The sequence below is a fragment of the Oenanthe melanoleuca genome, chromosome 4 (genome assembly GCF_029582105.1).
Source record: "Oenanthe melanoleuca isolate GR-GAL-2019-014 chromosome 4, OMel1.0, whole genome shotgun sequence".
NCBI classification, from domain to species: domain Eukaryota; kingdom Metazoa; phylum Chordata; class Aves; order Passeriformes; family Muscicapidae; genus Oenanthe; species Oenanthe melanoleuca.
In genome coordinates, this window is record NC_079337.1 from 66,968,182 (window position 1) to 66,985,583 (window position 17,402).

Genomic DNA, 17,402 nt, shown 5'->3' on the forward strand with positions numbered 1-17,402 from the left:
TGAGTTGGGATGGGTGGCCATTCATTTCAAACTCAGGAATTTTAATTCCAGTCCACACCAGCAAGGATCAAAAGTCATCCCACTGCTGATGTTCCTTCCTTGACTCTTAATAACTGTCTCTTAATAACTGGTTCCTCCAGGTGGTTTAAGAGTATCCCACACCTGAAATGCCCTCCTGGTGCCAGGAAAGGCCTCCTGGAGACAGCAAGGGTTGCTCTGCTTTTCCCTGTGCTCTCCCTTTCCAGTCTTTTCCAGAATCTGCTTTAGAGGCTGAGCTGTGCCTGTCATCTTCTCTGCTTTGGGGCTGCTGGGGGGTCAGAATTCCACTCAGGAATCCTTTGTCTTCATTGCCAAGTGGTGCTGGAGATACAGGGCTTTCCTTCAGCAGAGTTAATCCCTTTCTTGCACTGCTCATGGGATAATTCATTAACTGAGGATGAAGGTGGCAGCACGTTTTCCAAAGACTCAGGTCTGCCTTTCCTTCAGCTTCCAGAGTGGGAGGTGGGGAGCAGTCAGCATCCAAATGTATAATTGTACAAGCATTTGTACATTGGAGCATCAGGGATGTACAGAGGATATAAAGAGATCCCAGAGCATCTGGCAAACTTGGGTTTTAAAAGCAGGCAAATCACATCCAGAGCCCATAGGATGCCTGTAAAGCTGTGGGGGAGAGGAGCAGAGGAAAGTACTCCACAGAGGAGTAGAGGCTGGTTGGTTCATATTTGAGTTAAATCACTTCTGGAAATCACATCTAGATCTCTGAAATTACATGGAGATGGTTCCTTTGAGAGCAGTGCCCTAACATGAGGGTGTTACTAAGGTAGAAATAGAATCATAGACTCATTTAGGTTGGAAAAGACCTCTCAGATTAGAGTCCAACCATTAACCCAGCACTGCTGTGTCCAAAAATTACCCTGTAATGAACTGACTGCTCATAACATCCCTATTGCACTGTCTCTGTGATAAACCTTGTCCCTTTTCCACCTGTAGGATTTTGGTTTTAAGTCTTTTCACCTCCCAAAATGACATCTCATTTTCTCCCTCCTCATTGGAACATCCCTGCATTTGGTTATGGAAGGGTTGCAGGAGGTCTTCCCCCAGTGCTGTACAAGCACAGGATGGCTTGGGGAACATCATCACCTGTTTAGGATGAACCAGTCCCACAGAGAATCATCCAGGAATGTGTCTGCTTTGGGACAGGGCATGGCTTGGAGATCAATGCCTGTCACTGAAGGGTGGGGCTGGGTTTGCTTTGGACTAAGGGCAGCAAGGAGGATTTGAGCCAGGATGGCCTCAGGGTGCATGGTGTGGAGTCAGAAGTGATGGCACCAGGCTGAGAGGTGCAGGTGAGTTACCTGGGGACAGGATGCCATGCTGAGGGACCTTGGCAGGCTGGGCAGTGAGGTTAAACACAGCCAGGTGTAAGGTCTGTGTGCCCGGGTTGGGGCATTCCCAGGAGCAAAACACACTGGGGGATGAGTGGATTGGGAGCAGCCCTGCCCAGAAGGATTTGGGGGTGCTGGTGGGGGAAAATGAGCCAGCTCACGGCCCAGAAATAGAATTGTACCCTGGGCTGTGTTCAAAGAAGGGTGGCCAGCAGGTCAGGGGAGGGGATTCTGATCTCTACTCTGCTCTCAGGGTGCTTCACCTCCAGTGCTGCAGCTCTGGGATCCTCAGTACAGGAAAATGTGGAGCTGCAGAAGAGTCCAGGAGATGCTCCAAGGGCTGGAGCCAGGCTGGGAGAGCTGGGGGTGCTCACCTGGAGAGGAGAAGCTCCAGGGAGAGCTCAGAGACCTTCCAGAGCCTAAAGGGGCTCCAGGAGAGCTGGAGAGGGACTGGGGACAAGGGATGGAGGGACAGGGCACAGGGAATGGCTCCCACTGCCAGAGGGCAGGGATCGGTGTGATATTTGGAATAAATCATCCCCTTTGGGAGTGGGGAGGTGCTGACACAGGGTGCCCAGAGAAGCTGTGGCTGCCCCATCCCTGGAAGTGTTAAAAACCAGATTGGAGCAACTTGGTCTAGTGGAAGGTGTCCCTGTCCATTCAGGGAGGTGAAATGAATGGTCTTTAAGGTCCCTCCCAGCCCAAACCCTGCCATGAGTCTGTAAAAACGAGATGGGTTTGTCAGGCTGAGCCCTCGTGCCTCCAGACACCATCCTGGCCTGGAGCAACAGACTTGGTGTTGTGTCCCTGCAGCACAGAAAGCCTCTCTGTCTGTGGGAGCTCCTGTACCATTTCATGCCTGGTTTGGGGGGTCTCTTATTTAACAGCAGCACTGAGGAGCCTTCTGTGTATTATGTTCCTATCCAGGGCATGATGGGAATGGGTGTTTTGTAGGGAAGCTGCTTTTCAAAGCCTTTTGAAAGGAACAGCAAGGACTTTCAAGGATGGGGATGTCTCGGGTGCTGTCGTCTTCATTGCTGTTGGAATGATTTAACCTGAGTGGAGGGCTCTGTCCTTCTGGATGGGATTGAAATGAATTTAATTCAGCATAATTCTGTTTGGTTTAGGTGCCCAATGCAGGGGGATTGGAGCTCTGTCATAGCCTTTTAATGTTTATTTCCATATCACTAAAATCTAAGTGACAAATGATGATGTTTCATGGCTGCTCAGGGAGACCTTGTTTATTGGGAAAAAAGCAAAATGGGTCATGAAAAATTATTTCCAGCATTAGCTTGACTGTTGTCTCTTTCATATGCATCCAGACTCTTCTTCATCAAGGAAACTTGAAATTCCCTCTTTGTGTTTTGTTTTGCACGTGAAATGGCCAGAACTCATCTCTTCACCACTGTCTACATGTGTCCAAAAATATTTGTGGTTCCTGTGCAAATACAATCTCCAGACACCTCAGAGGAGCTGCTCCTTCATCAGCTGTGGTGCCCCTGAGCCCAGCAGCTCTGCCAGGCTTTTGAGCAGGTTTTCAGCACAGAATTGTCTCACCAACGCATGGGAGCATTATTTGTGCGGGCTCTGTATTTTCTGATTTGCTGTGATGGGTGTTTTACTGGTACATGGCAGGATGGAATAATTAAACTGGTAATTTGCTGGTTTTCATGAAATGGCCTCAGGAACTTCTCTTTTCTGGCACTGGGCTGCAGGTGACAGGACAAAGGGGAATGGCTGACAGCCTACAAAGGGCAGGGCTGGATTTTGAGAAGGAATTGTTCCCTGTGAGGGTGGGGAGGCCCAGAGCAGCTGTGGCTGCCCCTGGATCCCTGGCAGTGCCCAAGACCAGGCTGGATGGGGCTTGGAAAAACCTGGGTTGGTGGAAGGTGTCCCTGCCATGGCAGGGGTGGGACTGGATGGTCTCTAAGGTCTCTTCCAACCCAAACCATTCCATGATTCTGTGATTCTGTTCTTGGAGATGATGGGGTGCATCCACCTTCACTTAGGGAGGGACCTCAGCTTTCTCCTGCAGCTCCATCTAGAGGGGAGGAAGATGGGCTGGCCATGGGCTGTGCTGTCCCCTCACCCAAAATCCCAGCCTGCAGCACCTTCCCAGGGCTGTTAGCTGTGCTTTCCTGGCCCCAGAGCCAGGCTGCTGCTGGAAACCCTTGTGTTTACTGGGGAGGACACCACAGCCAGACCCAGCTCCTGGCCCAGCCTCTGCTGGGGGGAACATTTCTCTAGCAAACCCCAAAAGCAGAAGCAGGTGCTGCTCCCTTGTGAGGATGTGGGAAGCACACACAGCTGCTCTGTGGTTGCTTTTGGGGTGGATTTCACGAGAGAAAATCGTTGTGGTTTGTGCTGGGGCTTTCCTGGAGAGGAGGTCTGATCTGCACTGTGGCTGTGTGGGCCAGCATCTCCATGGACCTCTGGGCTTGCACCTCCAACTTCAGCTTTCCTCCCAGCCATGAGCTGTGGTTTTATGTGATACTCTTATTTTAAATGCCATCCTGGAGGGAAGAACACAGCAGTGCTGAATGTCAGGTTACTTTCCCTATCCGAGTCCTAATTCTCCCTTTTATTTTTTTAATTTTTTTTTTATATAAGGATGCTCTGGAATTCCCAGCTACCCAGCTGTGCCCAAAAGAAGGCTGGTTTAGACCTTAGCAACAGGGTATTTTTGTTCAGATTGTATTTGTTCTCCTGTGAGAGCCATTGTTCTGTCCCATGCCTTGACCCCTCCAAAGGCTGGAGATAAAAGCCCTGGCTGACAATAATACAGTTGAGTTCAGCCTTTTGTTGGGGAGATGAAAATAGAGGATGAATTGTGAATAACATGGGAGGGCTAAAAGTCAGTCGTCCCAGGATGTTGGTTAATCACTTCAAAGATAAGAAGCTGCATTTTAATTTTATATTTTTCAGAACTACTGAGCATTAGGTTTTGTGTTGGTATCAGCAGGGGCTTGTACCCACCATGGTGTTTAGGACTAGTTCTTCCAATCTTGAGTCAGCAAGAAATATGTTTATTGCACTGATACTGGGTTTATGGTAGGTTTATAGCAAAATCTATATACAATTTGGAGTAGCTACATTATATCAGGCTTATAATAGGTTTATAGATATATAAATCTCAGAAACATAGACTCATAGGATGGTGTGGGTTGGAGGGAAGCTTAAAGATCATCCAGTTCTACCCCCCTGCCATGGGCAGGGACACCTTCCACTATCCCAGGTTGTCCCAAACCCCATCCAGCCTGGCCTTGGACACTCCCAGGGATCCAGGAGCAGCCACAGCTTCTCTGGGCACCCTGTGCCAGGGCTCAGCATCCTCACATGAGCAATTCCTTCCCAATATCCCATCCATCCCTACCCTGGCAGTGGGAGCCATTCCCTGTGTCCTGTCCCTCCATCCCTTGTCCCCAGTCCCTCTCCAGCTCTCCTGGAGCCCCTTTAGGCTCTGGAAGGTCTCTGAGCTCTCCCTGGAGCTTCTCCTCTCCAGGTGAGCACCCCCAGCTCTCCCAGCCTGGCTCCAGCCCTTGGAGCATCTCCTGGACTCCTCTGGATTTGTTCCAACAGCTCCACATCCTCCTGGTGTTGAGGATCCCAGAGCTGGACACAGCACTGGAGGCAGAATCCCCTCCCTTGACCTTCTGGTCACACCATAAATACATTTTTACATGATGTGTTTATAACAGCAGCAATGATAGAAGGTGCCCAGCTTGGTTTGGCTCTGTGACCTGTGCCTACAGCATCACTTTGCTTTAAATAAGGGCATGGAAGATGGAAAGTTGAGGAAAAGACAGATTAGAAAAAATAATAGAAAACAGATTTTTAAAAGAAAGATAAAGTGGAAATAGAGCCACTGGAGACAAGCAGGGTGTGGTAATTTTTCAGGAGCATGTTCTGATGAGAAGTATTTGGGAGAGTGACCTGCTCAAAATGCTGATAGTGGGAATGATAACAGGGATCACCCCTAAACTCTGCAGGCTTGGAAATCCTTTTCTTGCTGAGGGTATTTTGTGGCACTCTGGGCAGCAGCTCCTGGTTGCTGAGATATTTATGTTCCAAGGGCACTTCCTGCTCACATCAGCTTCCAGCAAACTCCTCATCCCTCCTGGCAGATCCTCCCTCCCCAGCTGCCCTCACCTGCCATCCATGTAATTGGCAATAATTTCCCTAAATGCTCACAAAAGCAGATGTTCTCTCTGTGGTCACATCCAGCCAGCTTATTCTGCACTGGATACACGAGCACACAGCATTAAAGGACTAATTCCTGTAAATAAGCCTATTAAAAGGTTGGAAATAATACCTCCAACTAAACCATCAAATGCAGCTGAATCCCACTGGTTGTATTAATTTGTTATCTGCAGCCTGCCAATCCCAGTCTGCCCAGGACTGGGTGCCCTGGTGCTTGGCCAGTTGCTTGTATGTGGTGGTTGGTGGGTGTCTTGTATTGTTTCCAGCTAATAAATCCCATTTATAGGTAATTAACACTCCATCTAACACTTCCTCAGTATTGCTGATGAGTGGGAGAAGAAATTGCTTAGTGCAGTTGTGAGTGGGGGACTTTGCTGGAGAAAAAAATTAATCTCACTTATGTTCCTGCCTCAAAACAGGGGATAAAAAGGTGGGTCCTCAGTTGCTCTCCAAGTTCTGGGTGTAAGGAACATGTTTATTACAATGTGAGTGGTAAAACAGTGGCACAGGTTGGCCAGAGAAGCTGTGGCTGCCCCATCCCTGGAAGGGCTCAGGGCCAGGTTGGACCTTCAAGACCATCTTATTCCTCCCCCTGCCGTGGGCAGGGACACTTTCCACTAGCCCAGATTGCTCCAAGCCCTGTCCAACCTGGCCTTGGATAGAAAAGCTCTTAAAAACTCTCTAAAATCCATGAACTCACTTTTCCCTGGCCTCACATGTTCAGCACCATTTCACCTACTCACTAGATTGTCCATCTGAGAAAATGGACAAATCACAGCGTTTTGATGAGCTGGCTTCTTCAGGCAGCATCTCTCTGGGCTTGCAGCTCCAGAAATACCTGTCAGGCAATTTTCCCTTCACCTGGAAACACGCTCCCATGTCTTATTTGTGGATTGTGCTGAAAAACAGTTGAGTCTGGCAGCACAACTGCTCCAGTCAGACTTTTCAGCTTGAAGCCTTCAGCAGACGTGCCTCACAATGCTTTTGGCACTCGCAGGAGTCAGGGAGGAAAAAGCTTCAAAATCCAGTTCCCCTTATTTGCAAACCTTATCTATAAACCCTCCCAGCCACTGGTAAAATCATGTTTTTTAGTTTATCTGGAAAACAGAGAAACACAATTAATGAGAGATGCAGGAGGTGCTGTCACCATTTGTACCTCAACCCTTTTTTTCCCCCCCAGTCTAATACATGCAAATATATGTAAAGAGTAAAGACTGTTCCACCGAGTCTTGCACGTTTGTTCAAAGAGGAGGAAAACAAGTCGATCTTACAGGGAATTTACAGGCTGAATTTTTAAGACCTGTCTATAAAAAAAAAAGACCAAAAAAAAAAAAAAAAAAAAAAGCAGCTGTTGGCCGTGGGTGCTGACCGAGGTGATTCTTCCTGGCGTCTGTTTTCCCTGCACTCGCAGCCCTAATGTCATTAATATGGAGCTTTTGGAGAACTGGAGTATATCCTAATTAGCAGCCTCTGATTTTTTTTTTTTTTTTTTTTTTTTCTTAGTTTCATAATCAGTGATCTCGGCTACACCACAAGTGTTACTGTGGCAACAGGGCTGAAGGGAGCAGCGGTGCAGAATTAGCGCAGGTGAGAGCGGGGATCGCACGGCTCCGTTAGCCCGGGGCTGCTCCGGGGGACGGGCGGGCTGTCCCCGCGCCTGCAGGTGGCCCGGGAGGATTCAGGGTAAGCACGACCACGGAGATTAGAGCTGCATGACCCAACGCATGCGTTTGCATCGGGGCCGAGCCTCTGCAATGAGATTTTAAGGCTGTCATGTGAGCGATCCCCCTCCGACACCTTTGTTTTAAGCAGGATGCTCCGAGCCCTCCCTGCCTGAGCGCTCCCGGCTCAGTCTTGGCACCCCAGTCCTGAGCCCAAATGTTGTGCTTTTATTTTTTTCATTATTGTTTTTTAATTTTTTTGGTGTTTTCTTTTTTTATTTCTCCTCCCCACGCACCGTTCTCTCTGAAAGGCATTTTGCTAGGTGGGGATGTTGTCATGCTGAATAATGGCCATCCTTCATCCTGACTCCTCCATCAACAGCAACCAGTCCTTTTCACAGCTGAATGTTTCTTTGTACACGCCTGGGACTTAGGAGGGGACACCCTAGAACAGGATATTTAAGGAATTACATTCCTGTGTGCCTTGATTTTTTTTTTTGTTTTGTTTTGTTTTGATAATTAATTAATGGTTTTGAATAATGAGTTGAGCCAGCTCCTCCCGTGCCTCTCCCGGTGCCGTGTTGCGGCTGCAGCGCTGATCCCGTGGGGAAATCACACAGGAGCTGGTCTTGTTCCAGCCAGGGGTTTTTACAAGTTCTGGGGGTGTTTCTTTGGCAGATCTGTGTTCATCATCCTAGAGGAGTTCTCACCTCCCTCTCCCCTTGGCAGCACAGCTGCTGCTTTCCCCCCATCCCTCACCTTCATCCCAGCATCTTCTTCCTGGTCAAAGCTTGGATTTGGTTCTTCACCTTCCTCCTCCCTGCCCTGACAGCTCCCTCAGGCTCAGCTCTCTGCTGTCCTCCTCAAAACTTCTTCTCTTGGCTCTCACCTCGATGCTCTGTCCTTTAGGAAACCCTCTCCCTCTGGTCATTCTCCATTGCTACAGGCCCAGGAAGATTTTCGTCCCCTCTATCTCTCCCATAATTTGTTCCCAGTTTAATTCTGCTGTAGCAACAGGCACATATTCCCATGATCACACATCTGTGGCACCAGGAGAAAAGAGTGGCTGAGGGCAAATTAAACCTGTCCTAATTATGAGAGTTATTAGGAAAATTATTATTAGGAAAATAATTTGTATTTGTAGCTCTTCCTCTCTGAGGCACCTGGGGCAGTTTCCAGGCAGTGGCTGTGACAGAAATGCCCTTCCATGGACAAGGATCTCTGAGGGCTTTGGTCTTAGATGTGCCACAGTTCTGTACCTGGCTTCATCCAGGGATGTAGCCTCATCCCCTGGCTTTCATTTCCATATTTTTAACATGAGACCATTAAGTCTGTAGGCTCTTTGCTAGTATCTGCTTGATTTTAAGCATGCAGGGACAGAATTCTTTTCTAAAAGTAAGATATTACAGAAGAGTAAGGTCTGATGTGCCTATTACAGGGACTAATTGTGGGGGGTGGAACTGGATGATCCTTAGGCTCTCTTCCAACCCAGACCATTCTCTGGTTCAGTGACTGGTACCCACTGTCACCATTTCTGCATCAGGATCAGGAGTTGGGCTTGGTGATCCTTTTGAATCCCTTCCAACATCCTGCAGAGTGTAGAGATCTCCTACTCAGTGCTGGGTGCTTTCTTACTCCACTGAGAGCTTCAATCCCAGCAGCTTTGCTTTGTGAACAGTTTGTGAACAGGACAGGCAGTTACAGAATCACAGTGATTGATTTTGGAAGAAACCTCTGGAAGTCATCTGATCCTCCAGCACCAGCAGAGCTGCCAGATCCGGTTGCACGGGACAGTGTCCAGACAGACTTTGAGTAGTTCCAAGGAAGGACAACATCCCTGGGCAACCTGTGTCAGCACCTGGTGACCCCCAGACCCCAAACCTGTTCCCTGGTGTTCAGAGGGACCCTCCTGTGCTCAGTGTGTGCCCTTGTCCTGTCCTGGCCACCACTGGCAAGAGCCTGACTCTGTCCTCTCTGCACCTGGCTCTGTCCTCTCTGCACCTTCCCTGCAGGTTTTAACAGATTTTAACATTATCCTAAGTGACAGATTTCTAGATGCCCAGAAATCCAGATGGGAATAGGGTTGGGTTCCCTCCTTGCACATATCATGGTGATTCTCTTTGAAAGATGAGTGTGTGTTCACCTGTTGAACTGAAGGATATGAAAGTGCTCCAAGAACTGGAGCCCCTCTGCTCTGGAGACAAGTGGGAGAGCTGGGGGTGCTCACCTGGAGAGGAGAAGGTTCCAGGGAGGCTTTCAAAAACCTTCCAGTGCCAAGAGGAGCTCCAGGAGAGCTGGAGAGGGACTTTGAACTAGGGGCTGGAGTGATGGGACAGGGTGAAATGGCTTCACACTGCCAGAATGCAGAATTAGGTGGAGAAATTCATTAATGTGAGGTTGTTAAAGATCTGGCACAGGGTGCCCAGAGAAGCTGTGTATGTCCCTGGATCCCTGGAAATATCCAAGGCCAGGTTGGATGGGGCTTGGAGCAGCCTGGGCTGGTGGAAGGTGTCCCATGGCAAGAGGTTGGAACTGGAACTTTTTAAGGTGCCTTCCAAACCATTCCGTGAGCAAATCCTGATTTGTGGGAGGTTGAGCAGGTGAGGAAAGCCAAGCTCCAGGTCCTTCCCAGAGGCTCATCCTGCTCCTCCATACAGGGGCTGTCACTCGTGTGGAAGCTGCCTGTTTATTTAAAAGAAGAAAAAAAAAAAAAAAAAAAACGGAAAACTAAATGGATTTTCAGAAAGGGTGAATGGCTGCTGTGATTCATCTTTTCTGGTGAAGAGTGGAACAGCAGAGGGTGGGGGATAATGTTCAGTGTGACACATCAAAGGCCTCGCTTCAGCTTCGGAGACACATGCAAGGAATTAGTCACTGCATTTCAGTGCAACAAAACCCTTTTTCCTCCCTAAAGTCAATTCTTCTCCCCCTGTGATGGCCAGCTCACTGCAGCCCTCGGCTGTTCCATGTGTGCTTTTACATCCTTTGCATCCCATCGAGAGGTTTGGGGTTGTGATGAAGTTGCCCTGCTGTCAGACAAACTCCTCTGCTGTGGATCACAGCTCCAGGGAGAGGCTGCAAATCCACAAACAGGATTTTAAAGGAGCAGGGAGGGGGAGAGGTTTGTTTTCCAGGGTGGCTGAGACATGCTGATGGCTTGCTGCCACCAAAAAGAATTTAAAAAATGACCTTTTTCCCGTTTCTTTATGCTCGTGCTTGTTCTCGCCCTACTGTGAGTTGCTTCAAAGAGCCAACCTTGCTCCCAGTTCTGCACCCTCTCCCCCTGCCAACAAATAAAAAGGAAAACTGAACATTATTTTTATTTTTCACTGCAGCTGGAGCCAGCACCAGGCAGCCTCAGTTGAGGCACTGTCTCTCAGCATCCTCCTGCTGACAGGGGTCCCAGCAGAGCTGGTTAGAATTCAGGTTGTGTCTCCTCAGTGCACACAGAAAAAGATTGCCTCATTTTCCAGGAATTAGGAATATGTCAGAGGTGGGGGTAAATCCTGCCTTTGTGGATCTGGGCAGTTTCTGCAGCAATGAACTCTAATTCTTTGCATTCTGGAGGCACGGCAGGGTGATCCTGCAGCCTGACCCCCCTGCAGCACCAGCACTGGTATTTTCAAGCCACTTATTACTTTATAAAGAGATTATTTTTTTTTTTTTTTTTTTTTCTCCTTTCTGGCATCAATCATCTTGACAAGATCTGCTTCTTTTAAAACATACATCCTGCAGCTTAAAATCCAGCCTTTCCTACAAGGAAGATCCCAAGAAGTTTATGGAAGAATGCAGTGTACATACACTACATATATATATATATCTGTATCTATATCTATATAACTATATCTATCTATATATTATCTATGTATCTATATACCTATATTTATAGATAAACCTAGATAATTGCCACTGGTGTACTCATAAATATATATATATGTATTTTTTGTATCTATATCTATCTATCTAGATATAGATCTATATTTCTATATCTATATATATCTATATTTCTATATATCTATGTATAGATGGATAAACCTTAATAATTGCCACTTGTTTGCCCATAAATATTATATATAAATATATGTATTTTTTGTATCTATATCTATTTATATATAATCTATATTTCTATATATCTCTATATATATAGATAAACCTAGATAATTGCCACAGGCGTGCCCATAAATATTACACATATATATATATAATATGTATGTATTTTTTGTATCTATATCTATCTATATATAATCTATATTTCTATATATCTATATATATAGATAAACGTAGATAATTGCCACTGGTGTGCCCATAAATATTATATAGATATATGTATTTTTGTATCTATATCTATATATATCTATATATAATCTATATATCTATATATAGATAAACCTGGATAATTGCCACTGATGTGCTCATAAATATCATATATATATATGTAATTTATATATATATCTATATCTAGACATATATATATATATGTAGAGATATAGATATAGATATAGATATAGATATAGATATAGATATAGATATAGATATAGATATAGATATAGATATAGATATAGATATAGATATAGATATATAAAGTAGATATATCTATAATATTAATGGGCACACCAGTGGCAATTCCCGAGGTTTCCAAGGCTGACCTTTGAAAACAGAAGGTCTCACACCCAGAGCATCCCGCCCCTGCTGAGCACAGGGGCAGAGGCAGCTCCTGTGAGCTGGGCAGAGCCGGCCCTGACGTCAGGGTGTTTTTCTGCAGCGCTCACAGGATGTTGCAGCCGGCCAGGAGCTGTGTTTATGTTGATAACATTACAAGTATTTCCTCTCCGTTTCCGAGAGCAGCACGGAGGGGGAGGGGAGACTCGGGTTTCTCCAGCGTTTTTGGGGTAGGACTCCCGAGGCTTTTCATGTTAAGGAGCGGGGAAGGACGAGCTGCTGGCGTTTATTGATGGATATTTTGGGAATAGGGAGTGTTTGAATCAGGGGTTGGGAATTGGGAGCTGGGCTGGCACAGCCCTCGCTCAGCTCAGGGCTCTTCGCCTGCTCCCTGCTCCAGATCCGGTTTTAAGGTGATAAAGCAGCTGATAGCCGGTCACAGGGGCACTCCAGGGATTTGGATTTTTGGGTAATGATGTCCTCAGCAAGCTGGGATGCTCCCAGCATCCCATTCCTCTGGCAGTCACAGTAATAAAGCCATAAAAACTCAGGTTCTGCACGGATTGTTCCTTCTCGAAAGCGAGGCAAGGCTTGGGGAAATCCAGCATTATCTCCCCTTGCCAAGCCCTTCCTCCTCCTGCAATCCACTCATGGATCAATGAACTGATTAAATGTAGAATCAAGAGGGGTTTAGAGCTCCCTGCCTGCTGATGTAATCCCAGAGCATCGTGCTGCGAAGGAGAGACCCTCATCAGTGGCTGGGCTTGAGGAGCTTAAGGGTCTTTTCCATCCTAAACAATTCTGTGATCATCCCACCATCCCAAAAGGGCTTTGCAGGCAGTCCAGGAATCTCCTGTAGCTCTCATCCATGTAGCAATCACAGTTTATGGAAATAAGCTCAAACTCTTTTATCCTTTGTGGGTTATTTCCCAATAATGGAGAGGAGAGAAGGGATTCAGAGTTTTTCCTGCTTTCCTCCCACCCTCCATGTCCTCCTTTAATACCAAGGGAAAAATGGGATGAGAATGTGGGGAGGTTCTGGCAGAGCTTGCCCAGGACAGGAGCAGAAATGGGATAAGTGGCATCCCAGATGAATGGGAATCTTAAATGAATGGGATCCCAAATGAACGAGGAACCAATGTGAATAGAGACCCTAAATTAATGGGATACTAAATGAATGGGAATGCCAAATGCCAAATGAGTGGGATCACAAATGAACAGAACTCTGAATGAATGGGAATCCCAAATGATTGTGGATCCCAAGTGAATAGGATCCCAAATAAACAGAACTCAAAATGAATGGGGATCTCAAATGAGCAGGATCCCAAATGAAGGAGAGCTTTTGTTTTGAAAAACAAGTTGGAGAAAGAGAAAGGAGCTATATCCACCTCTGTGAATGGTGTTTCTGTGCAAATATTCATCAAAAAACAGCAAGTGGTCACTTTTTTCCTAGCAGTGCTTCCAGAAGAGCCAAGTCTTTCCCTTTCCTTTGCATTGTGTGCTTGCTGTGGCAGTGATGGGCTCCAGTGAGAGAAGTGGCTGTGATGATGAGACCTTGGTGCTTTCATCAGCCCTTGTGATGTTTTCAGAGCATCTCTGTGCCATCTTCTCCATTCTCTGGAGATTCAGTGTGTGTTTAACTTCCTCCTGCTCTTGCACGTGGGTCCCATCAGGATGAGCACCTTATTTCTGTGGGATTCCTCAGTGGGATGCTTAGATAATCCCAGTTGTGCAGTGAGTTACAAAGATCATGGAATTATGGAATGGTTTGGGTAGGAAGGGTCCTTAAAAACCATCCAGGTCCAATCCCTGCTATGGGCAGGGACACCTTCAAGTTGTCCAGTCTGGCCTTGGACACTTCCAGGGATCTCTGGGCACCCTGTGCCAGGGCCACCATCACAGAGAACAATTTATTCCTTGTAAATACTGAATTTTCTCCCCAAAGCCAAGCCTGTGTAGACCAGGCTCATCTCAGACTCTGGCAGGCTGCTGACCAGGCTGAGTGGGGTGTGTTAATCACCATGAGTGGAACATGTCATCAAACCATCAAACCACTGGTTGTGGGTTTTTCCTGACATCCCACCCTGGAGCACAGCCTGGGGGAGGCATTGCAGGACCAGTGCTGCTCTCACCAGTGACAGGAGGACTGAATCAGTTCAAATTCATGCAGACAGATATTTTAACTGGTGATGAAACCCTCTGGAATCCTGACTGCTCACACCAGTGGGACCCTTGGAGAAAGCCCTGCCCTGCTTGCAGCAGCAGGGCTGGCCATGGACAGAGCCTGTGGAAAGCTCTTATCTCTGGAGCTTGGTTTCCTTCTGGTTCAGGGTTTGTCTGACCTTTTGGTCACTCAGTAAGGTCGATTTTTGCCAGGTTTTCTTTTGGAGGAGGAGGAAATGCATGTAAGTAGGTGGTGCTGGTGGGAGGATAGTCCCAGGTGGGGCGGGAGGATCTTGTGTTGCTGATACCATTTCCAGCGTGTGGATGACTTCAGCGTTGTCCTTCTGCCCAGAGTTTGGGATGGGTCTAGATGAAGCAGATTTAAATAAATAGAAGAAGCACAAACAACACAAGATCTATTAGAGGGGGAGGGAATAAAGCCTGTTCTTGGCAGTGCCTTAGGCTGACTTGGCAGCGAGATCTCACAGCTCTCTCCTGGGAGATCCTGGAGATGCAACTGGACACAGGACAAAAGCCTGAAGGATGGGAGTCGTGTGGCAGCTGCTGGCCCATGGCACAGAGCAGGGCTGTGTCCAGGCCCTCTCTGGGCTCAGAGCACAGGAGAGGTGTTGGCCCATCCTTGGAAGGCCCCGTGCCACGTGCTGCTCTGGGCTTGGCAGCTCTGGGCTCTGTCTTGGCCAGCACGCTGACGTCTCACATCTCTGGGCCTCTGGATCTGTAGGTGTTTGGGAGGAGATAATGATACCCATTTCTCAAGAGCTTTCTGAGGTCTCCAGAGGAAAGAAATCACCTTCAAAATCTTGTATTAGAAAGGGCTGGTGGAAGTGATGTTACTGATGTCATCGTCCTGTAATTCTGCTGGACATTTCCCGGGAAGCACGTACAGTATGGGCGTGCAGCCTGAGCTTGCTGCTCTTGGATTGTTTGTCAGTGTTTGTTCTGACCACATACACAGGGAATCCAGCAGGGTTTGAGTGGAGCTGAGTGTTCTGCCCCTGCCCTGTAACATTTCAGGTGTCATTGAGCCAGGGGGAGCTGATCTCTCCTTCATTCCTGCCTCCACTTCTGGGACATTGGGGATCAAGGCTCTTTGCTGTGGTGTTCACCTAAATTGCTTTTTGAGTTTGCTCAGAGTACAGTCATTTGCAGATCACTATATGAACATTTTTTTAATCTTCTTTAAGAGCAGGTACTTGGTTTTAGTGCTCAGCTTGTTCTTCTCCTGCTCTCCCACAGTTCCCCCATTCCCTGCTTCATCCATGGACACTTGTGCTGCTCCACCAGACTGGGATGTCTCCATGTTTTGTTCTCCAGCCACACTTCCACTCCTCCCTCTGAGCTTTACAAGATGCACAGCAGCATCCCCACCTTGGACTATTTTGGGATGATATGGCATGAGGCTTTAAATTAGTGTTCTGTGCTTTCCTCCCCAGGTCAACATGGATTTGTGGCTCTTTCTCCTTTTGCTTGGAAGTGGCCTGATAAGTGTAGGTGCTAACAACGTTACAGCAGGTAAGCTGTGCTCCTCATCTCTGTTCTATCCCATCTTTAGGATCAAAGGAGTGAGGGTGGATGTGCTCAGTGTCTCATTCCTTCTGCCCTCCACGTTACTGTAACATAAAATGTTGGAAAGAGGGTGGTGAGCTTCAGGTGCTCATAAATGGGACCCTCAGGTTTTACCCCTGACTGATATTGATCCTCACCTCCAGGGGCTCTGGTGTTTGTACCTTCCCATGAATAGCACCTAGCACCTGTTCAGGTTTATTTTTATGGCATTTGTACCTCCTGCTGTGCAGAACATGCCTTGTCCTGCACTAGGAATTTGTTGGGTGCTTTATCCTTATAATTACAAGTCATATGAATCTTCAGCATGTAAACCCCTCAGTATCACAGAAAAGAATCTCACAGAGGTTCCCCTGTGCTTTTCCCTTCTCAGAGCCATCCACAACAGTGCCCACCTCCCCCAGGAGCTCCCCCAAAGCTTCTACAGCAGCTCCTAATGATGGGACCACACCCAACACAGACAGACTCAACATGAGCACTCCAGGGACTGTTGCTACCACAGCATCCAAACCTCCTCCGACCACAGCCACCAGGATCTCCCCCAATGCCACCACTGGCAGCCTCAACATCTCCTCCACCCTGGGGAGCACTGTGCCTGTGCCTGCAGCCCCATCCCTGCTCCCCAGCGTGGCACCCTCAGCTCCACACTCCACTGTGCCCAGCACGGAGGCTGGGACAACAGAGAGGAATTTCAGCATGGTGCTGACAACACAGGAGACCTCTTCTGCTTCCCACAATGGTAGGAACCTCCTCCACCTCTTCTTCACCCTGCCTCTGGGTTTGTGTCTTTGCTCTTCTTTTGTTCTGCTGAGTAAAAAAACTTTGGGGCCAATTCTCCGTGGTGATACAGAATAAGAGAACTCCCTGAACAGCCCAGATCAGAGGAGATTTATCTGAGCAAAGGTGTGGGCCAAGATCATTTGGTGAAAGATACCCACAGGTGCATTAGATGATCTTTCCTTCCAGCCCAAACTATTCTGTGATTCCCTCCTTACATTATTAATTTTCCCCATTCCTTGGTCAACTTCAGTCTTTGAAAGGTCCAGATGAGAGAGAGTTGTCTCTGTTGCCATCCTGATCTCATTCCCCTCTTGGCACATCAGGAAAGTGACCCCATAAAACATAGTTTGGCTTCTCAGTCCAAGTTAAGAGTGAAAAATCAGGCAAAAAGAGGCTGAGGTGACCAGAAATATTTGCAGAGCTGTGGCAGGTTTGCTTATTGTATTGTTTGAGTTTGGGTACTTGCAACAGGAAGATGGCAGTGCCTGCTAGACCTTGGGATTTAGTGGAAAAACAGGACTGGTAACTAGGTTGTGGAATAGAGAACCCTGAAACAAGATAATGGTGGAGTTAATGCAGGGAGGAGTCAAGTGTATATTCCTGAAGAGCCACTTCCCCAAGGGGTGCTGGCTGTTGGGTGTCTCACATCAGTGAGATGTGTGCCCTCTTCCTCTGGGAGCCCTTGGGAGCCACAGCCCACGAGGCTGCAGTGAAGTTGTCTTTGCCACCAGCATAGGAAGGGATGTGGCTGGAGGAAGTTCACAACCCAGCTTTTGTGGTGTTCTGCCACTCCTGAGCTTCCTTCCCAACACAAATCCTTTTTTGCAGAGTGAGGAGTCTGGCATAGCCTTAGACACACACATGGGACAGGTTTGGTTTAAAGTCTGCATACAGGAGAGATGGAGGCAGAAGCCTGAAGTGCTGCTAATATCTGGATTTTGTAATATGATGTCTGCTCGTGGGGGGGGCT

At 47.5% G+C, this 17,402-nt stretch overlaps 1 protein-coding gene across 4 annotated transcripts in view; it reads left to right on the forward strand.

Moving 5' to 3' along the window:
- PTPRA (protein tyrosine phosphatase receptor type A) overlaps nucleotides 1-17,402 on the forward strand; it is a 113,773-nt gene that overhangs the window by 73,320 nt on the left and 23,051 nt on the right. For 3 of the 4 annotated variants that reach the window (XM_056489235.1, XM_056489237.1, XM_056489236.1), the window contains 2 exons: nucleotides 15,523-15,601; nucleotides 16,026-16,391. In XM_056489235.1, the coding sequence (XP_056345210.1) occupies nucleotides 15,523-15,601; nucleotides 16,026-16,391 (445 nt within the window). Of the gene's footprint in view, nucleotides 1-7,088; nucleotides 7,173-15,522; nucleotides 15,602-16,025; nucleotides 16,392-17,402 lie in introns of all 4 variants that reach the window. The other variant, XM_056489238.1, reaches the window with a different exon arrangement.